This window comes from Onychomys torridus, chromosome 10 (assembly GCF_903995425.1).
Source record: "Onychomys torridus chromosome 10, mOncTor1.1, whole genome shotgun sequence".
Lineage (NCBI taxonomy): Eukaryota > Metazoa > Chordata > Mammalia > Rodentia > Cricetidae > Onychomys > Onychomys torridus.
The window spans coordinates 28,676,675-28,696,844 of NC_050452.1; the positions used below are offsets into that span (position 1 = coordinate 28,676,675).

The 20,170-nt window shown below is 47.5% G+C and overlaps 1 protein-coding gene across 4 annotated transcripts; it reads right to left on the reverse strand.

The window, feature by feature from the left end:
* Nucleotides 1-213: 213 nt before the first annotated feature.
* Nucleotides 214-19,407, reverse strand: Tnip2 (TNFAIP3 interacting protein 2). 4 transcript variants are annotated; one of them, XM_036201707.1, is made up of 6 exons: nt 19,053-19,407; nt 7,961-8,251; nt 5,261-5,350; nt 3,518-3,766; nt 3,209-3,328; nt 214-1,084 (listed from the first exon to the last, which is right to left on the reverse strand). In XM_036201707.1, exons 1-6 carry the CDS (start codon nt 19,329-19,331, stop codon nt 821-823), a joined length of 1,293 nt encoding a protein of 430 aa, XP_036057600.1. In that variant the 5' UTR covers nt 19,332-19,407; the 3' UTR covers nt 214-820. The 4 variants fall into 4 exon arrangements, with proteins under 4 accessions (XP_036057600.1, XP_036057598.1, XP_036057597.1 ...); XM_036201705.1 differs by having other exon boundaries at nt 214-1,087; XM_036201704.1 differs by having other exon boundaries at nt 5,261-5,353.
* Nucleotides 19,408-20,170: the final 763 nt, after the last annotated feature.

Sequence of the window (20,170 nt, forward strand, 5' to 3'; positions counted from 1 at the left end):
GTTATCTGGAGTTCCTAAGGGTAAAAAGCCTAAATTGGTAGACTTCATTCCTCAACTCCTAAGGCAGCCTCTGCCCATGAAGCCTTAGCAGGCAGGGCTATCCTTCACACCTCTGAGTTGGGGGAAGACAGCAGGCATGTTTCTCCTTACTAGTGGTCTTTCCTAAGCAGCCAGAAAACACCAATCATCCCTGCACACATCCCAGCCCAACACTTAGAGCAACACAGTAGTAAGTCCATTTATTATAAAAAAATAAATGATGAGGAAATAAAGGTGCTTCACTTCTGGAAATACAAGTGTTATTGCAAGGTGATGGTACTGGGTGCATCTCTGACTCTGCTGTGTCTGGGAAGGTTCTAGTATACTGGCAACTAGTGCAGCACAGATCAGTCTGAGAGTGAGACCCCTCACTATACAACAGGATGGAGAGGACACCCTGCTCCCACAGCACCTTCTCCTTCCAGCAACCAACACAACTCTAGGTGCAAGCAGGCCTCTGGATACTCCCACACCAGATGCTTTGCAACTTTGAATCAACAGCTGGGGTCCAAACTCCATGTGAGAGACAAGACTGATACCCACTTGATGCCCCTGCTCCCATCTCTTCCTTCTGCTCTGCCAATAGTTCCCTCTGACCCAGTCTGTTCCATAGCCAAACAAAACAACAACAAAAATGACCTATCAGTGTCCCTGCCCATCTGAGGACCCTAGATCCCATTAGAATGCAACATACTGAGATGAGGACTGTGTGAGGACACCTACCCAATCCCTTACAGTAGCTATGCTGGTTAGGGGCCACAATGGGCATGGTAGCTTTGGCTCATTGGCAGCATTCAGACAGGTGCCTGAGGAAAGCCTCGCCTTGCTCATCACTGAAGCACAGCAGGCAGTGAGGGCACTGAAGGTCACCCTGGCCTCTATGGGCTATGCAGATATGCCCACCCTCTGCAGGAAGTTCCATCTGTTGGGAACCAAGCCCAGGCCTCCAGCCACCAGGTGCCACATGTTCCAGTGCATCCATCTCTAAGTACTTGGCAGTTTTGTTCCCCGTATGAATCCGACAGGGTCCTGGCTCCCGGGAGTCCTGCTGAGAAGTCAAATGTCAGGTTACTATGCACTATGCTAGAAGTCACAAAGCCTGACCCTAGGTTCTAACAACTAGAGACACACTATGTGTTGCAGAGTAGAATTTAAATCCCATTGCCTTGCTTCTTGCTATACCACAATGCTTCACTTCCAAACATCAGGTCTCAGTCCACATACTGCAAGAGTTTCTCCAAGTAGTGTGGAACAAAGATCAAGAATCAAGGTATTTTACTTGGCTCTCTGGAGTTTCTAAAAGCTTAAATCGGAAGGCCTCATTCCTCAAATCCTAATGCTTCTTGCTGTCTAGATAAAGGTACTGAGTGAACAACTGAAGAGATCCTATAGGTACTTGCTCATTTCATGAAAGGACAGGCCTGAGTGGGGTTTTCTCCCCAGCCATGAACTGGAAGGTCTGATTGGAGCCCTCAGCCCTTAGGATATTCACTGAAGGAAGTGACCCTGATGCCATGCCCCACTACCACCAGAGTGAGAGACAAAGCTGGGAGTAGTATAGGCATCAGGACATTAGCCAGGGAGCAGGCAAACTAAGTGCTAGACACTCAAGAGACTTACAGTGGCAGCCATGAGTACACCCTTGACATGGCCTGGCACATGTGCTCTAAACAAATGCCACAAAGCACTGTGGGCAGTAGTGCCCATTGCTACTGGTCCTGGTGCTTTACTTTACATTGAATGTGGATTTTTTTCAGCACTGCTGTCATGTGATTGTCCCCCTTGGGTGGAGCAACAGTGGGTGCTTGAGGGGCCACAACTAGTGCAAAAGCCCTGGTTCCCACCAGAAATCTAGCCCTTGGGGCTGACCAGGAATCCCTTAGAGAACCTGGCTTGGCAGGCCTAGAACTGGTATGGTCACCCTCTGGCACATCCCTGAAAGGCTGCCTGAAAGGCCATCACAACTGCACTTTTAGTGACCTCGCAATCTAAAAGCACAAAGGAGCCAGTGAACCCAGTCATGTTAGAAAATACCCCATTCCTGCCCATGGGACATAGAGGATTCTGTCCTATGCCTGCAGTCCTGGTGCTATAGGAGAATAGCCTCCTATGGCCACAGCACCCTGAACAAGCCTGTTCTAGAACAGGGGATAGGGAAACACCCACACTCCATTATATGATGCCAAAAGGACACAAAGGCTCTGGAGAGGGTCATCTGACTGTTGAACTCTGACACCACCCTGTTGGCCGGACTTAGGGAGGGGCACAGGTTTCCAACAAAATCCCTCCATTCGTTAGAACTGGTGCTTGTATCCAGCCCCCTGATGTCAATTTAGCTCAAGGGAACTACCAGGACCCTGTGCCCTGGTGCAGAGGAAGGGAGGCAAGGCTGATGAGGTCCAGCAGCTGTTCATAACAGAACAGTGTGGGCGGCCTTCACAGATCCTCAGTTCCTCTCACATCTTATTGGGAAGAGCAATTTCAGAGTCATTTCTGCCTTCTCAGACTTCTGATTTCCAGAGGCTCCTCTCTTATTCCAAGCTATGTCAGGGCAGGAAGTTCTCTGAGGGGAGCCCTGTGTTTATCCCAGGACAGAAGATATATGGACACTAAGTGGCCAAAGTAACAAACCTTCCCTGGGAATTTGCAGAGCATGAATCTATCCAGGGAGGAGAGGTAAAGGCACGCATGTCCAGCTTTCACCCTGAGAGACTTCCACTGACAACATACACCAGCACTAAAAACAGCAACAGGCCCACTGGCTATCCTGGAGGACCTACCTCATTTAGTGCTTGGGGCCTGTGTCACACCTCTGCAACATAGGAACTAGGGTCTCTGCCTCACAAGAGGACAGACACTTACAGAATCCCTGGGGCCTGGGATATACTTACACTGCATGGCAACAATAAGCAGGGAGACAGGAAAGGCCCTGAAGACAACTAGCCTTTACCAACACAGGCCACCATGCCAACCTCCACAGCTAAATACAGTGCCACAGAGAGGTTTCCTATGGCCATACCCTAGGCCCAGGAGAGCTTGCTCTGCCCAGAGCTGGGAAGGGCCTGTCACTAACAGTATTGTCAGCCAATTTATCTTTGCAGACAGGGGTTCAAAATTGATAATAAAAATTACTAATTCTAATGGGGGAGAAATTCTTTTGTGCTCTTACCTGTCTCTGGGATGCTTGGGACATCAAGGACATGACCTTTTCTTCCAATTCTTGAATCCTACTATGAGCTCGTTCCCGATCTGCCCTTTCTGATTTGAAGTCATCCTTGTAAGCAAGAATCTGAGAAAAGACAGAATGTTCATTTCTATTCAAGGAAGGAAAAAACCCTTAACTGGCTTCTCCCACTACTCCATGACTGTATCCCACCCACAGCCACCAAGCCTTCAGTCAGGGCTGTCCCAAGACTCGGGCCACTGCCTGTGGTGTGGGCCAACATCCCTGTGGGTCCTGCCCAGAACCCAAGGACACCTGCTGCTCTAGCATCTGCACTCGCTCCAGTGCGGTGTCCCGGGCCATCCTCACAGTTGCCAGCTCCTGTCTGGCTTCTGCACAGTTGTTTATTTTCTCCTCCAACTGTCTGTTAAGCCTGGAAATCTCCTTCTTCATCAGCTCAGGCTCATGAGGGACCTGCCGCCTCTTTAGTTGAGCATGTAGCCCCTTCACATATTCATCCCTACTGGCATCGTAACGCTGCCACTTGGCGTTGAGGTCTTCTACCTGAAAAGCCAGAACCAGAAGACATGTTTGTTCAAGCCAGCATGAAACTGGGATTATCAGCAATGATTACGAAACTGCCTCCCTTTCCCTTTCCTTTGTATAGAGAGAGTTCTAAGCCTCCTGGGGAATCCTGATACATAGAGTAACATTAAGGATCTTAAACAGATATGAACTCATTGGAATTTTCCTGCCTCAAAAACTACTTCCCAGCCAGGTGGCGGTGGCACAGACCTTTAATCCCAGCACTCGGGAGGCAGAGCCAGGCGAATCTCTGTGAGTTCGAGGTCAGCCTGGACTACAGAGCAAGATCCAGGACAGGCACCAAAACTATATGGAGAAAACCTGTCTCAAAAAACAAAAACAAAAAACAAACAAACAAACAAAACTACTTCCCAGAGTCAGAGTGGGAAAAGAAAACCCAAAACTACAGTGGTCAGTTAATCAGCCAATCAAGTATTTGCTGAGCAAGCATGAAGACTGATTTCTGATCGCCAGCACCCATGTAAAATCTGGGTATGATGCACACATCTGTAATCTCAGTACTGGGGATGGTGAGACAGGCAAACTCCTGGAGCTCATTAGCCAGCCAGCCTAGACAAATCTGTATGCTCCAGATTCAGCAAGAGATCCTCTTGCAAAAACTGAAGTGGAGGCCGGGCATGGCACACACCTTTAATCCAAGCACTCGGGAGGCAGAGCCAGACAGATCCCTGTGAGTTTGAGGCCAGCCTGGGCTACCAAGTGAGTTCCAGGAAAGGGCAAAAGCTACAGAGAAACTCTGTCTCGAAAAACAAAAAATAAAAAACAAAGTGGAGTACAATTGCCTGATGTCAACTTGTAGCCTCCACATGCAAGCACAAACACATCTGAACAAAACACACATACTCAAAACTACTTCCTGATGGTAGTTCTTGCACTTCCTTTCTTGACTAGTTAATATGGGAGGACAGAGAAAGTCAGGATCTATACATCCTCGTTGGCCGAAAGATCAGGTCTCTGGATACCCTGTGTATTGAGTTAAAACAGCCAGGGGGCAGAAGCCACCTCTGTGCACCAGCTAAAGAAAATGCTGCATAGCTGGCCGGTGGTGGCGCATGCCTTTAATCCCAGCACTCGGGAGGCAGAGCCAGGTGGATCTCTGTGAGTTCTAGGCCAGCCTGGTCTACAGAGCAAGTTCCAGGTCAGGCACCAAAACCCTGTCGTCCCCCCCCCCCCAAAAAAAAACAAAAACAAAAAACAAAAAAAAACAAAGGGCTGCAGAGATGGCTCAGCGGTTAAGAGCACTGGCTGTTCTCCCAGAGGTCCTGAGTTCAATTCCCAGCAACCACATGGTGGCTCACAACCATCTGTAATGAGATCTGGCACCCTCTTCTGGCCTGCCGGCAGAACACTGTATACATAATAAATAAATCTTAAAAAGAAAAAAAAAGAAAAGAAAAAGTTTCATTTGCCATTTGTCAGGGTTAATATTCCTCTTCAATGTTAGATACTCACATGAGTCACCTTCTGTTTTAATAGTCGATTCTCTTCCTGTAACTTCTCAATAACACTCTTGCCAGAAGCACTCCTGCTTGTATGCCCTAGCTGCTGCATAAGAAAGACAAAGAGAAGTCATGTCACTGTGTGTGTATGACGTGCAGAAAAGGAGAAGTTAGAGCCAAAGGCTGAGGCCACAGACCGTCTACAGCTGCAGCATAGGAGGTGGTGACTCTTCACTTGAGGGAGAAGTAAAACATACAAAAAGGACTTTGCGAATCCAGCTCCTCCTAGACCCACTCCCGACTGAGGGAGGCCAGGAGACAGCCTTGGCAGAGGGTCTCTAGGTGTGTCACTCTTGACACTGTCCTTGTTCCTTCCTACCTGTCACCACGAGCTGTTTGGATTTTAAATATTCCGAACCTAAACATTCTATTGTCGTCAAGTCTAAAGGAATGAGCACACTAGCTGTAACAAAATCTTCACAGTGCCAGGGCTTATCATCAGAGGCAATGAGGAGGACAGGAACATAATTTGACTCTCTAACAGAGACAGACCACCCCCACCCCCACCCCACATCCAGGAGGCTTTCCAGATATGGGCCCGCACAGATCAATTTTACCTCCTCCAGAGTCAAGACAGAAATCCTGCCTATAAACAAGTGAACTAATCCAGATGTGGGGCAACCTAATTCATGCTTCACGCAGGGTCAGAATCAGGGGCATTCACTCACAGAAGTCATACCCCAAACTAACTCCTATTAGCAGCTAACTGACCCAACTGTAAAATCTCTTAAAACTTTTCTGGGGTATACTTTGTACACTAGAAATTCCAGGCACTGAACAGTACAGAGGACTGTAAATCACTGACATTAGCTTTAAGAATTCCCCTTGAATGACAGGAAGTGCATGTCCTAACCCAGTCTGCTGGGAAGCCCCAGATGACTCAGCCAAGGCCAGGGCTGAGAAGTGATACTGACTAAGAAGACATGAGGTGCCTGTCTGCCACAATCCAGCACCCACCTCAGGCTGATCATGGTGTGAGGCTACTTCAAGATCCTCAAAGGGAATGTTACAGTGACACACACTTGGACAAGAGCACCCACCGCCTCCTACCCAGCAACAAATACCACTTTGGTGTTCCTTCTTGGGTGATCTTTTTGTGAAATCCAACTAAGATGGACGGTTCTTGACCAAGTCTCTCTACACATGTTAGAGAAGCTGCTGGCAGTTGTATGTGCCCTTTCCTCAGAACACACACGGTCTCAGGAACACCACTGTCGCCTCACAGAACTGCCTAGAAAGGGGTGTGACCTAGAGGCTCTGTGTGGGACAGTTTACATGAGATGTAGACTCAGCCTGGTCCACTCTTAGGACCGGAATCAGAAATGTTCCCCAAGGCTCCTAGTTTGAAAGCTTGACCCCCAGGTGATGGTGCCATTTGTAGAGGCTATAGATATAGGAAGTGCAACCCAGCAATCAGAAGTAAGTCACTAAGGACAGGTCTCTGAGGCTGATACCCCACCCCTAGTTCCAGGGTCTCATTGTCTCCCTGTCTCTTTGTCTATCTCTGTCTTTCCATGTGCTTCCTGGTCTGCCATGATGTGAGGATCCTCCGTCACCAGTTCCCATTACTATGAATGTGGCCATGCTGTCCCCAGCATATTGGACTGAACCCCTCCCTGAACTTGTTTCTGTTAGTACTGTGGTAACAGAAAAGTCACAAATATTTACACCCACTGGTAACTGAGGCAAGGTGTGCTAAAGGTACCTGTTTCTCTGTCAGCTCCACACACATCAGCACCACCTGGTAATAGGAAATAAGGTACCATGCCGAGTACCTGGCCCATATTGAGTCTTGGTCCCATCTGTCACCTGCTCTTCCTGTCCAGGAGCCCTCTGGTTTGTGAGATGCAGCTCTTCCCCATGACTACCTCATGGATGCCAAACCCTTGGTCTTGCTCCTCTCCTCCACCAAAACTGGCCTGGCCTGGAGGCACAGAGGGCTCTTCTTGGGTCCCTACTGCGACCTGGCCCTTCTGACTTCTGGTTCCTCTGCTGTCCACCTCACATAGTGTCTAATGGGGTTCATAGTTTTGAGGCATGAAGATGTTCATTGTCATGTCATAATGAAGAAGCTGTAGCTCTGAGGGTGGCAGGTCTCCTAGCTTATGGCAGGCCACGCTGCTGGCAACAGAAGTTCTGGCTCTTCACGAGGCTTGTGGTTGGATCAACTCTTACCACTCAGATACATGGAGTCTGCAAAAGGCTGGCATTCATGGATCTCCCAGCAGCTTTAGGCCTAAACTCTGCACATGTGGCATGTGGAGGCATTGCTCCTCCTTAGCAGTATCACCTAGATCTGCCTCAGTTTCTTTGTTTGTCAAATATACGTGTGGCAACACTTCCTGCGGGCAGCCCCTCTACCCCCAACCCTTCCTTCCTATCCTCAGTGGCAGAAAAGACCAAAGTGCCATCCCCACTTGTGTGCAGGATCAGCTAGAGACGATGCTGGGAGTTGGGGAGGCAGGCCACTCAGTTTCCTGTCACATGCTCCATCAGATCTCCCTGGAGAAACCAGCTTATCTCCTCGACGAGAACAGAATGGGTTCTGTGGCACCCTAGAAAGGTCTCCTGTGTGGTTGCACAGGAGTCGTAGAGAATGACAGGCAAGGACTCTTGCACATCAGTCCTCACTCGATTTAGTTATATGGCCTACCTCATCAGGGCTTTTCTCCCCAATGTCTCCCTGTGCATGCTGTCGTTCATCCAGACATTTGGCCAGATGCTGGCACATGTGGGCAGTGGCAGCCAATGTCCTGCGTAGTTGGTGGGTCTCATCAGCCAAGGAGCGGCACAGAATGTCGCTGGCAGCCCTGGCTTGTTCCTTCTCTGCCACACTTTTCCGAAGCAAGATGACTTCCTTCTCTCGCTCATGCTGAGGCTGGCTCATCAGCTGCTGCATCTCTCTCTCTCTTTCTTCTAGCCGCTCAGTAAGTCTCTCAACTTCCTAAACAGAAAATAATTTCAAAGCACAGTTTAGATGCATGTGGTGACACATGCCTATAATTCCAGCAGTGGGGAGGCTGAGGCAGGAGGATCAAGAATTTGAGGTCAGACAGAAAGACCCTATCTAAAAATGGAAAGGAAGACAGGCAGGTTGGGAAAATTAAAGCACACCTTGATTAAATGAAACAATGTTAAAAAGCAAATGTTCAAAACCAAGCACTGCAATCCCAGCATTTAGAAAGTAGAGGTAGGAGAACAAGAAGTTCAAGGCCATCCTCTACTACCTAGCAACTTTGAGGCCAGTCTGGACTACATGAGGGGGTCAAAAGCAAATGTGATAAAACATAGGAAAATCTAGCAAGGATAATGTATCCCTACATAACACTCACCCTGAAGGCAGGCTTTCGAGATAATAATGCAGTTAACTGTTGTGGAAGATTACTTTAACTATGTAAAGATGTGTCACATTTGTTAATGTTGCATTTGTTTAACTAGGCAGCAATGTGTTGCATTTGTTTATGCTGCATTTGTTTAACGATGTAAAGATGTGTTGCTTTGCCTGCCGAAGGCACCTGATTGATCTAATTAAAAGGTGAACGACCAAGCCGGGCATTGGTGGCGTGCGCCTTTATCCCAGCACTCAGGAGGCAGAGGCAGGTGGATCTCTGTGAGTTTGAGACCAGCCTGGGCTACCAAGTGAGTTCCAGGAAAGGCTCAAAGCTACACAGGGAAACCCTGTCTCGAGGAAAAAAAAAAAAAAGGTGAACGACCAATAGATAGACAGTAGAGAGATAGGCAGGGCTGGTGGGCAGAGAGAATAAGTAGAAGGAGGATCTAGGCTCAAGAGAGAAGAGGAGAAGAGAGAACGAGAGAGAAAAAGGGGGAGACACCCGGGGCCAGGCAGCTGCCAGCCAGCAAGACATGGAGTAGGACATACAGAATGGGAGAAAGGTAAAAAGCCCGAGACAAAATATAGATGAAGAGAAACAGGTTAATTTAAGTTATAAGAGCTAGCATATATATATAAATGTAAGTCTGAGCATTCATAACTAATAATAAGTGTCTGTGTCATGATTTGGGAGCTAGTTGGTGGCCCAAAAGAAAGCCTGCTATAATTAACTTTGGAGTTTTGTTTTTGTTTTTGTTTTTGTTTTTTTTTCAGAGCTGAGGACCAAACCCAGGGCCTTGCACTTGCTAGGCAAGTGCTCTACCACTGAGCTAAATCCTCAATCCCGGAGTTTTTTTGTCTTATAATCTTTTCAAACTTCATTTAAAATTAATCACAGCCAGGTGTGGCAGTGCACACCTTTAATCCCAACACTTGAGAAGCAGAGTCAGATAGATATCGATGAGTCTGAGGCTAGCCTAGTCTACTTAAAGAGTTCCAGACCAACCATGGCTACATAGTGAGATCCTGTCTCAAAACAACAAAAAAATTAATTAATAGAAATAGAATATTTGTAGCTAGGTGGTGGTGGCACATGCCTTTAATCCCAGCACTTGGAAGGCAGAGGCAGGTGGATCTCTAAGAGTTCCACAGAGTGAGCTCCAGAACAACCAAGGCTACACTGAGAAACCCTGTCTCGAAAAACCAAAAAGAAAAAAAAGAGTATAGATATCATTAGTTCAAGTGAGGTCATACTGAATTAGGATTACCCTAATCTAACCACTGCTGTACATCTAAGAAGGAACTTTAGACAGATGTACTTAGACAAGAAGGCCATGTGAAGACAAAGACTGGAGTGTAGCCCCTATAAGCCATAGAACACGAAGGACTGGCGGCCACCACCAGAAGCAGAAGTAAAGAAGAACCTTTCCCCAGAATCTTCAGGACGCAGACACCTTGATCCAGTGCTTCTGATCTCTAGGACTAGGAAAATATTACATTTCTGTTTCTTCAAGTTCACCACTTGTGGTATTTTATTTAGAAAACTAATATAGCCTGAAATCCTAATTACTACTTTAAAGGGGGGGGGGGGGCTGGATGTAATAGCTCATATCTGTAAATGCTAGCACTTGGGAAGCTGAGGCAGGAGGACTGCCAAGAGTTTGAGCCAGTCTGTTCTACATAATAAGTTCCAGGCCAGCCTAAAATAATTATCATTATTTTGGTTTTTTCACACATGGTCTCTCTCTGTTCCTCAGGCTAGCTTCAAACTCATGGCAGTCCTCCTACCTCGGGTTTCCAATATGCTGGGAATGCAGGTCCTTAAGTGGTAATTTTGTTTTACTTTGTTTTGTTTAAGACTTTTTCTGGGGCTGGAGAAATGGTTCAGTGGTTAAGAGTAATCAATGATCTTCCAGAGAACCCTGGTTCAATTCCCACCCCCATATGGCCCCTCACCATGGTCTGTAACTCCAGTTCCAGGAAATCTGACACCCTCTTCTGGCCTTTGCAGACACCAGACATGCACATGGTGCACAGACATCCATACAGACAAAACATCCATTCATATAAATAATTTTAAAACAAAAAACACTATCTCTAGGTTGCTCGGCAGACTGGAGTTGAATCCTGAGCCCAAGCTCAGCCTCCTCAGTGATAGGGCTACTTGCACATACCAAGTACTGCAAAGTGCAAAGCCAAGATGACCATTTTTAACTACCTGGCCTTTGGGCTTTTCCATTTTCAAAGAATCCTTAAACATAAACAGTACATGGTGGAGTTGAAACAGTCTCAACCAGTCCACTCTACAGATGAAGAAACAGATTCACAGAAGCCAGGGATAAGCCTATGCCACTTCTAGCAGGAGGTGGTAGAGGATGCAGCCTCTATCTTATATCCCTAGGACCTTGTCACCATGATAAATGAGACACCAACCATGGTATAAAGACGAATTTGAGTTATTACTCTCTTTATAATTTTATTATGATTGTGCATGTATGTGTGTATGGTGTACGTGAGTGTATACATGCGTAGCACACATGTAGAAATCAGAGGACAAATTTCCGGAGTTGGCTCTTTCCCACCACCCTGAGTTCCAGGGGTCAAACAGGTTGCCAGGTTTGCATAGAAGGTGCTGTTGCCCACTGAACCATCTCACCAGCCCCTGGATATTTTAAATCATAAAGCATGTGTACTATTTGGTATTTTTTGGTTTGTTGATTGTTTTGAGACAAAGTCTTTCACTCTATACCAGTCGTTCTCAACCTTCCTGATGCTGAGACCCTTTAATACGGTTCCTCATGCTGTGGTGACCCCCAACCATCAAATTATTTTCGTTACTACTTCATAACTATAATTTTGCTACTATTATGAATCACAATGTAAATATTTTTGGAGTTAGAGGCTTGCCAAAGGGGTTGTGACCCACAGGTTGAGAATCACTGCTCTATACACTGTAGCAAAACAGGCAGAGAAAAATTGGAAGGAAAGGAGATTTAACTGAGCCCAGATCAGGCAGGGCCTGTGAGGCCAGTTTCCAGGGTAACAGGATGCAGCTTGATAGTCACAGGCCATGTGGTGAATAGCACCATTAATCTGAAAATCTTATCTGGAAGAAGTCTGAAAAATCATCAATCCTAGCCTCAAGTTGCAGACGGGATAAAGTCTCAAGTCCCACTCTGGATGCCATGAGGACAAATTACAGCCTCATCTAGACACACTGGCTTTTCTCAGTCCCTCCACACCCCTAACCTTCAGTTTTCTCTGTGGAAGCCCTCGGTGCCCTCTGGCCTAGTGTCCCTGTAGAGAAGGCTGATGTGGCCATCAGTGAAAGCAATCTAACAGTCCAAGTGCTTTCTTTCTCCTTTATCTGCTTTTTTGTTTGTTTGTTTCTTTGTTTAGACAGGGTATCAGTATGCAGACCAGCCTGGTCTAGAACTCACAGAGGTCCACCTGCCTCTGCCTCTCCAGTGCTGGGGATAAACGGCATACACTTGAATGTCCAGATGCTTCTGTGCTCTTACACCTGCCTTGTTACTTCAGTGAATGAAGGGCTTCTGGGGGTGTGTGACAGAGGTAATAAACCTCTGTTCTCCCACAATCCATGATTGAAACACCCTCCCCTCACAAAAGTGACTGGTGGGTAAGCAAAAAACATTCACTTTCATGAACTACTAAGTCATCAAAATGATCCTTAAAAATTAAAAACTACAGGGGCTGGAGAAATGGCTCCGAAGTTAAGAGCACATACTGCTCTTAGAGAAGACGAGTTCAGTGCCCAGCATCCACGTGGTGTAGCCGACAACAGCCTGTAACTCCAGCTCCAGAGAATCTGAACCCTATTCTGGATTTCACCAACAATGCCTCTCACAGGACACACAAACACATACATATGTATCTTAAAAATAAAACAATATTATCAGGCTAGAGAGATGGCTCAGTGGTTAAGGGCACTTGCTACTCTTACACAGGACCCAGGCTTAGTTCTCGATGCACACATCAGAAAGCTCACAATCCATGTGTAACTCCAGCTCCATGAGATCTGATGCCCTCTTCTGGACTCTGTGAGCACCAAGCAGGTATATGGAGCACATACATGCATACAGACACTCACACATACATGAAATAAATCTTTTAAAGAAAAAAATTAAAATCTTTTTTAAAAAATTAAAAATTACAGACACATTCCTTGTATGTACACTCCCCTGGCCAACTTGGAATCCTGACAAGGCCATTACCAGATGTGGCTCCTTGACCTTGTACCAGCAAAAACATTTTCCTCCTGGCCCTCTTCAAATCACCATCAACAAACATATGCTGTTCATTTTTAGTTTAACCTTTTCTATCAATTTTGTATCCACAGAAGTCATTAATATCTTGCTCCTGTGTGTGTGTGTGTGTGTGTGTGTGTGTGTGTGTGTGTGTGTGTGTGTGTGTGTGTGTGTGTGTGTGTGTGTGTGTGTGTGTGTGTGTGTGTGTGTGTGTGTGTGTGTTTGAGATTGCCTTGCTACGTAGCTCAGGCTGTCTCAAACTCAGCTCCTGCCTCAGCATACTAAGTGTTGGGGTTAAATGGGTGTGCCACCACCCTAGCTCAGAACCAATAATATTCTTAGCTATTATAGGACATTTGAAACAGCTTCGTAGTTGCTTATGATCTACTACATCCCGATGGCATATTTGAACCATTCGAGGTGCAGTTTTTACATATGGACATTCTAGGACACATCTGGAATCTTCAAAAAGTTTTCTGTCATATATAATGGAAAAGGGGTCCAGGAAAACCAACTCTTGGACTGAGTGGAGAAATCCCAGATATCACAAGGAAAGAAAATTTCTTTTCATGGCATCTTAACGACTAAAGGTTTACACAGCTGTATGGTTTTCTTTGATGTTAGCATTTTAGCAAGAGACCTTTGTGGCAACTCCCCTTTGAAGAATTTATCCTGGCTTTGACTTCCATTGGATTTTTTCCTTTTTGAGCTGAGGATCGAACCCAGGGCCTTGTGCTTGCTAGACAAGCACTCTACCACTGAGCTAAACCCTCAACCCATAAGGATTTTTTTTTCTTTTTTAAGTTTGTATTTATTTTAACTTTTTTTGGTTTTGATAAAGTCTTGCTGTACAGTCCAAGCTAACCTCAAAATTGCAATCCTCCTGCCTCAGCCTCCAGAGTGGCTGGGACTATGGGCATACTGTGTATTACTCTGCTCCTTCATTGGAATTCTTCTGAATCAAAACCCAAGGCAACTATTATAGAAGCTGTATGTTGTCTGATGTGCAAATTTGATTACCTGTGGTCTCCTGTCCCTTGTCATTTGCTTGGGAGATTTTTTCCCCCCACTGTCTTTGTTTTCTAGGAAGTATAAAGCATGCTCTCTTAGAAATCTAAATTTGGGGTTGGGGATTTAGCTCAGTGGTAGAGCGCTTGCCTAGCAAGCACAAGGCCCTGGGTTCAATCCTCAGCTCCAAAAAAAAAAAAAGAAAGAAAAGAAATCTAAATTTGAATGCAATCTTGTTGAATCAGTTCCCTATAATCACGATATATTTTACACATATGGAAATAATTATGTTAACCATTTCTTTAGTGAAAGATACATGTTTCACATTGTTATTTTTTCTTTAAAAATTGTGTTTATGTCTGGTGGTGGTGGTAGTGGTGGTAGTAGTATACTCCTTTAATCCAAGCACTCAGAAAGCAGAGGCAGGCAGATCTCTGCAGGTTGGAGGCCAGCCTGGTCTACAGAGCAAGTTCCAGAACAGCCAAGGCTATTACAAAATGAAGCCCTGTCTCAAAAAACCAAAAATAAAAAGTAAAAGGAATTGTGTTTATTTATTAATTATTTTGTGTGTGTGTGTGTGTGTGTGTGTGTGAGTGAGAGAGAGAGAGAGAGAGAGAGAGAGAGAGAGAGAGAGAGAACACGAAAGCCTGTATGCCTTAGTATGAATGTGGAGGTCAACTTACAGGGCTCTGGTTTCTCCTACCACACAAGTTCTGGGGATCAGCTCAGGTCATCAGGCTTGGTGGCAACTGCCTTTACCTGTTGGGCCATCTTGACAACCCTATTTCCTTTGTTCTTTTAGACTTTATTTATTTATACATTTATTTTGTCTTTTCTTTTTCCTTTTCCCAAGACAGAGGTTAAACTGTGTAGCCCTGGCTGTCCTAGAACTCTATTTTGGCTTTTTTTTTGGGGGGGGGGGGGTGGTTTGAGACAGTCTCACTATGGAACTCTGGCTAGAACTCACTGTGTAGACCAAGCTAGCCTCAAACTCACAGAGATACACCTGCCTCTGCTGTGGGGGTGCTGGGATTAAACACATGTGCCGCCAGGCCTAGCTTTTTATTTTCACTTATTTATTGATTTTTCGAGTAAACCATGCTAGCCTCAAACTCACAGAGATCCACCTGCCTTTGCCTCCCATGTGCTGGGATCAAAGGTGTGCGCTACCACCGCCCAGAGTGGCTTTTTATTTTTATTGTATGTATCTGTATGTGAGTGCATTCAGGTTACTATGGAGGCCAGAAGAGGATGTCGAATCCCTTGGAGCTGGAGTTACAGGCACTTGTGAGCCTCTTGTTGCTGTGATCCAATCTTGGGTCCTCTGAAAGAGCAGTATGTACTGAGCATCTTTCTAGACCCACATTATTTGATTTTAAAATTAAGGCCAGTTGCAGTTACTTTCCTTTATTACAGATGCAGGACAAATGATTTGAAGCATAACAATGTTGCATTCACTAGCAGAATTTAATGACAATAAGAGGTAAGAAAAAGATAATAAAAATTTAGAAATGCTACTGTATTTGCATTGATTTGACAAGCACATAGTCTCTCTGACATTTGCCAAAATTGTGCTCATACATAATTGTCATCGTAGAATGTATTGCCTTAGTTACTGCGGAGGTCTGAATGAGAATGGCCCCATAGAATCATAGATTTGAATACTTGGTCCCTCATTGGTGAAACTGTTCTGGGAAGGAATGAGAGGTGTGGCCTTGGAAAAGATGTACCAGTCACGGGGGGGGGGGGTCCCCTTTATCCCTTCACCAAACCCAGTCTCTTTCTCTGTCACCAGCCTGTGGATCAGATGCTCAGCACCTTGCCTACCTGCTGCCTCTCTCCCCACATGATGGTTATGGACTCACCCTTGAAACTATAAGCAAGCCCCCAATTAAATTATTTTTTATAAGTTGTCTTGGTCATGGTATCTCTTCACAGCAACAGAAAAATAACTAAGAAAGTTACTAGTATGTAGTCATAGGATGTATTACATTAACAACTAATCTAGTGTATTAGTTACTTCAGCCTTATCCTGTGCATACCTCTGCAAACCACATCACCAAAGAAGCTACATCATAGAAAAACAACAACACTAAAATGAAAATGAACACTATTTTTTAAAGATTTATTATTTATTATGTACACAGAAGAGGGCGCCAGATCTCATTACAGATGGGTGTGAGCCACCATGTGGGTGCTGGGAATTGAACTCAGGACCTCTGGAAGAACAGCCAGTGCTCTTAACCTCTGAGCCATCTCTCCAGCCCGAAAATGAACAATATTGTTCAGAGCTTTTGGGGAGTTTTGTTTTGGTTTGTTTTCGTTGTTGTTGTTGTTATTTTTTGGTTTTGTTTGTTTGTTTTTCAAGACAGGGTTTCTCTGTGTTGCCCTGGCTGTCCTAGAACTCACTCTGTAGACCAGGCTGGCCTCAAAGTCACAGAGCTCCGCCTGTCTCTGCCTCCTGAGTGCTGAAATTAAAGATGTGAACCACCATGGCTGACTTGTTCAGTTATTTTAACAGGGTAATTTTTGATACACATGTCTACTGCTAATACATCAGTCAATCTGTTTGGGCAGACTGAGAAGCCATGTAATAGTGTTGTAATATTTAAAGTCACCACAATGTTAACAAAATTTCCTAAATAAAATTGCAAATAATTCTTAAAATCCCTGAACAAAACCTGTATGTCAGAGGATGTAGGACCAGTAATACTGGGACCACAGACTGGTTCTGTCCGGGGCCTCTAGAGAGCTACAAGTAAGTCCCAGTTGCTTTGTGTGGATGCATCTGCACTGAACACCAATGGCCACTAGACTGCAAGTGTAGTTCTGTTCTGATTATGGGGAGCTCCCTTACCCTAACTGTTCCTATTGATACTCTACTGACAAATTCTGGGGAGTCTTCAGATCTCTACTCTGTACTCTAAATTAGTGGCACAGACCCGGTGAGCTCTACATTTCCCTTTGGCTCTATTTTATAACCCTCCTTCCAGAAAGAGGGAGAAATGGAACAGGGAGACATCTGGTTTCCCCTGGTACTTTAAATAAATGGTCTCAAGAGTCAAAGTAGCCCTGAAAGCAGGGTGAAGATGGCACAAGCCATGTGATTGTTTTTCCTACATGCATGTATGTGCACCACGTGTATGGCTGGTGCCCTTAGAGGTCAGAAGAAGGCATCAGATCCCTGGAACTGGAGTTACACATAGTTGTGAGCCACCATGTGGGTTTGGGAACCAGCCTGGGTCCTCTGCAAGTTCAACAAGTGCTTGTAACCTCCGAGCCATCTCTCCAGCCCCAAAGATTTACTTTTTTATTATGTTTATTTATGTGTGTGTGTTTGCATCCATTGGTGCCAGAGGAAGCACCAGAGGAGACTGTCAGGTCATGCAGAGCTGGAGCTGAGGTAGATATAAGCCACTCGACATGGGCGCTGGAAAAAGAACCCAGGTCCTCTGGAAGAACAGCAAGAGAAAAAAAGACAGAAAAAGGAAGGAAGGAAAAAAGAAATCTAGCTGTGGGGGTGAAACCTTGGAAACTATCTTTTGCCAGCTACTCTCCTTTCAGGCTTACTTTCTTTCCTGGAAAAACCAGGATAGCCATGCCAGAATTCATCCAAACGTGGGAGGAGGTGTCGGATTTACAAATAACATTTGTAGGGAAAACATTTCCCTTGCTTCAGTTTTGTGAGCTTATGCTATCTCACAGAAACCAAATAACACCAAATGACAAAGAGGACCAAAGAATTTACAGATTATCAGACACTTAGCAGACTGTTCCTGTCACTTCTTCCAATATAATACTAAAGGCCACCGAGCAAAGCTGTGTGTCTTCTCTCTCAGAGCTCCATCCCTTGAACCCTGTGCATCTCTCAGGTCCCGGGCACCCCACACATGTCCCGAAACCCATGTTCCACAGGAGACCTCCCTAACACAGAACCCCAGAACACAACACCCCAAAACCTGCACTGCACTCTCATAACCCAACACAAACACACACTGGAACCTATACACACTCCTCAAAAAGCAATGCTTGTAAGTCCTTCAGACCCTCTCTCTAGGTCCCATGCCTCATCCATGTCCTTCAGAGCCTCTAGTGTCCCTCCGAACCCTGCACCCACCCAACCCTGAACACCAGCCCTCCTCAGAACTCCATCTCCCTCAAACCTGGTGCCCTACTGTGGTGGTTTGAATAAGAATGGCCCCCACAAGCGCATATATTTGAATGCTTAGTCATCAGAGAGTGACACTACATGAGAAGGATTAGGAGGTGTGGCTTTGTTGGAGGGACTGTGTCACTGGAGGTGGGCTTTGAAGTTTCAAAACCCACACCAGGCCCAGTGTTTCTCTCTGCCTAGGGATCAGAATGTAGCTCTCAGCTGCTACTCCACCACCATGCCTTCTTTGGAGTTGCCATACTCCCCACCATGATGATAATGGACTAACCCCTCTGCAACTGTAAGCAAGACCCCAATGAAATACTTTCTTTTATAAGAGTTGCCTTGGTTCACGATGTCTCTTCAAAGCAATAGATCAGTGATGAAAACAGCTACACACCCTTTTGGGGTCAGGAGCAGGAGAAGCTCACTACCAACAGAACTATGTGTCCAAGACTACCTCAGTACCTCACGCTCCACAGATACCTGCACTCCAGGGTCCCTCCTGTTCCTCAGATCCACCACACAGAACTCAACAGCGTCCCTCAAAGTCGAGAGACCCTGGGGGGTTCAGTCCCAAACTTACCTCCATTATATGTTCCTCAGAACTGTTCATAACCTGAGCCCCTGAGGACACGGTTCTTCTCAAGTGTCCGCACCCCTAACACCCTGGTGCTCACCAGAACCCTGTGCCCCAGAGACGCCTGTTCAGCTCTGTGCGATACATCCCTCCGGCCTACAAACCAATCTCGACCCGCTCAGAACCCTGGAGTCCCCAGACTCTGGCCCCTCAGTGTTCCCTGCGCCTCAGACCCCCGAGCCTCAGGCCCTCGTGCCGCTCACACAACCCCTTTAGAACCCGGCGCGCCCCTTAGACGGCCGTGCCGCACGCCTCATATCCTCGCGCCCTCAGAGCTGCGAGACCCTCAGGCCTGGACTCAAGCCCCCGGGGCCGCCTGGGGCAGCAGCGCCCGCCCGCCCGCACCTGGCGCAGTTGGGTCTCGGTGGCTCCTTCCTCCTGCCGCCGCAGCTGCTCTCGGAAGCGCTCCACCTGATCCAGAAGCGCGTCCACGAGCGACGGCGCCGTGTCCCCTTCCAGAGCCGCTAGGCGGCTGCGGAGGCTCGCGATGAGCGCGTCGCGCGCGGCCAGCTGATCCTGTAAGCGCTGCAGCTGCTGGCCCGCCTCGTGGTACAGGCTACAGAGCGCGGCGGCCGCGCGCGGGCTGCCGTCCTGTCCACCAGGCCTTGCGTCCCCAGACGACATGACCGTGGCCCTTCCTGGGGACCGCGGCACCTCGAACTTCTGCGAGTAACGGGAGCGACAACCGGTCTTCCCGGAACTTTTCCCGCCTCGCCCCGCCCACTCCCTGGAGCCTAATCCGCCCCCACCCACAGCTGGCTCCGCCTCGCTCTCTGCCGGGAGTCTGACTCCGCCCCCGCCCACAGCTGGCTCCGCCTCGCTCTCTGCCGGGAGTCTGACTCCGCCCCCGCCCACAGCTGGCTCCGCCTCGCTCTCTGCCGGGAGTCTGACTCCGCCCCCACAGCTGGCTCCGCCTCGCTCTGCCGGACTCCGCCCCGCCCACAGCTGCTCCGCCTCGCTCTCTGCCGAGATTCCGCCCCTGCCCACAGCTGGCTCCGCCTCGCTCTCTGCCGAGACTCCGCCCCCACCCACAGCTGGCTCCGCCTCGCTCTCTGCCGGGAGTCTGACTCCGCCCCCGCCCACAGCTGGCTCCGCCTCGCTCTCTGCCGAGACTCCGCCCCTTCCCACAGCTGGCTCCGCCTCGCTCTCTGCCGAGACTCCGCCCCTTCCCACAGCTGCCTCTGCCTCGCTCTCTGCCGGGAGTCTGACTCCGCCCCCGCCCACAGCTGGCTCCGCCTCGCTCTCTGCCGAGACTCCGCCCCTTCCCACAGCTGGCTCCGCCTCGCTCTCTGCCGGGAGTCTGACTCCGCCCCGCCCACAGCTGCCGGGAGTCTGACTCCGCCCCCGCCCACAGCTGGCTCCGCCTCGCCCACTGCCGAGACTCCGCCCCCGCCCACAGCTGGCACCGCCCCCTCCCTCTTAGCGGTCCCACCCTGTCCTGACGCAGCAGCTCCGTTCTAAAG

What these genes read in the sequence shown, in the direction of transcription:
- Tnip2 (XM_036201703.1), bottom strand. Translation starts at nt 19,331, where the DNA reads ATGTCGTCTGGGGACGCAAGGCCTGGTGGACAGGACGGCAGCCCGCGC. An exon ending in GGGAGAAAAGCCCTGATGAG is followed by an intron (nt 5,354 to 7,960) that starts GTAGGCCATATA and finishes TTTCTTATGCAG; the next exon opens with CAGCTAGGGCATACAAGCAG. An exon ending in TAAAACAGAAGGTGACTCAT is followed by an intron (nt 3,767 to 5,260) that starts GTGAGTATCTAA and finishes CTGGCTTTTCAG; the next exon opens with GTAGAAGACCTCAACGCCAA.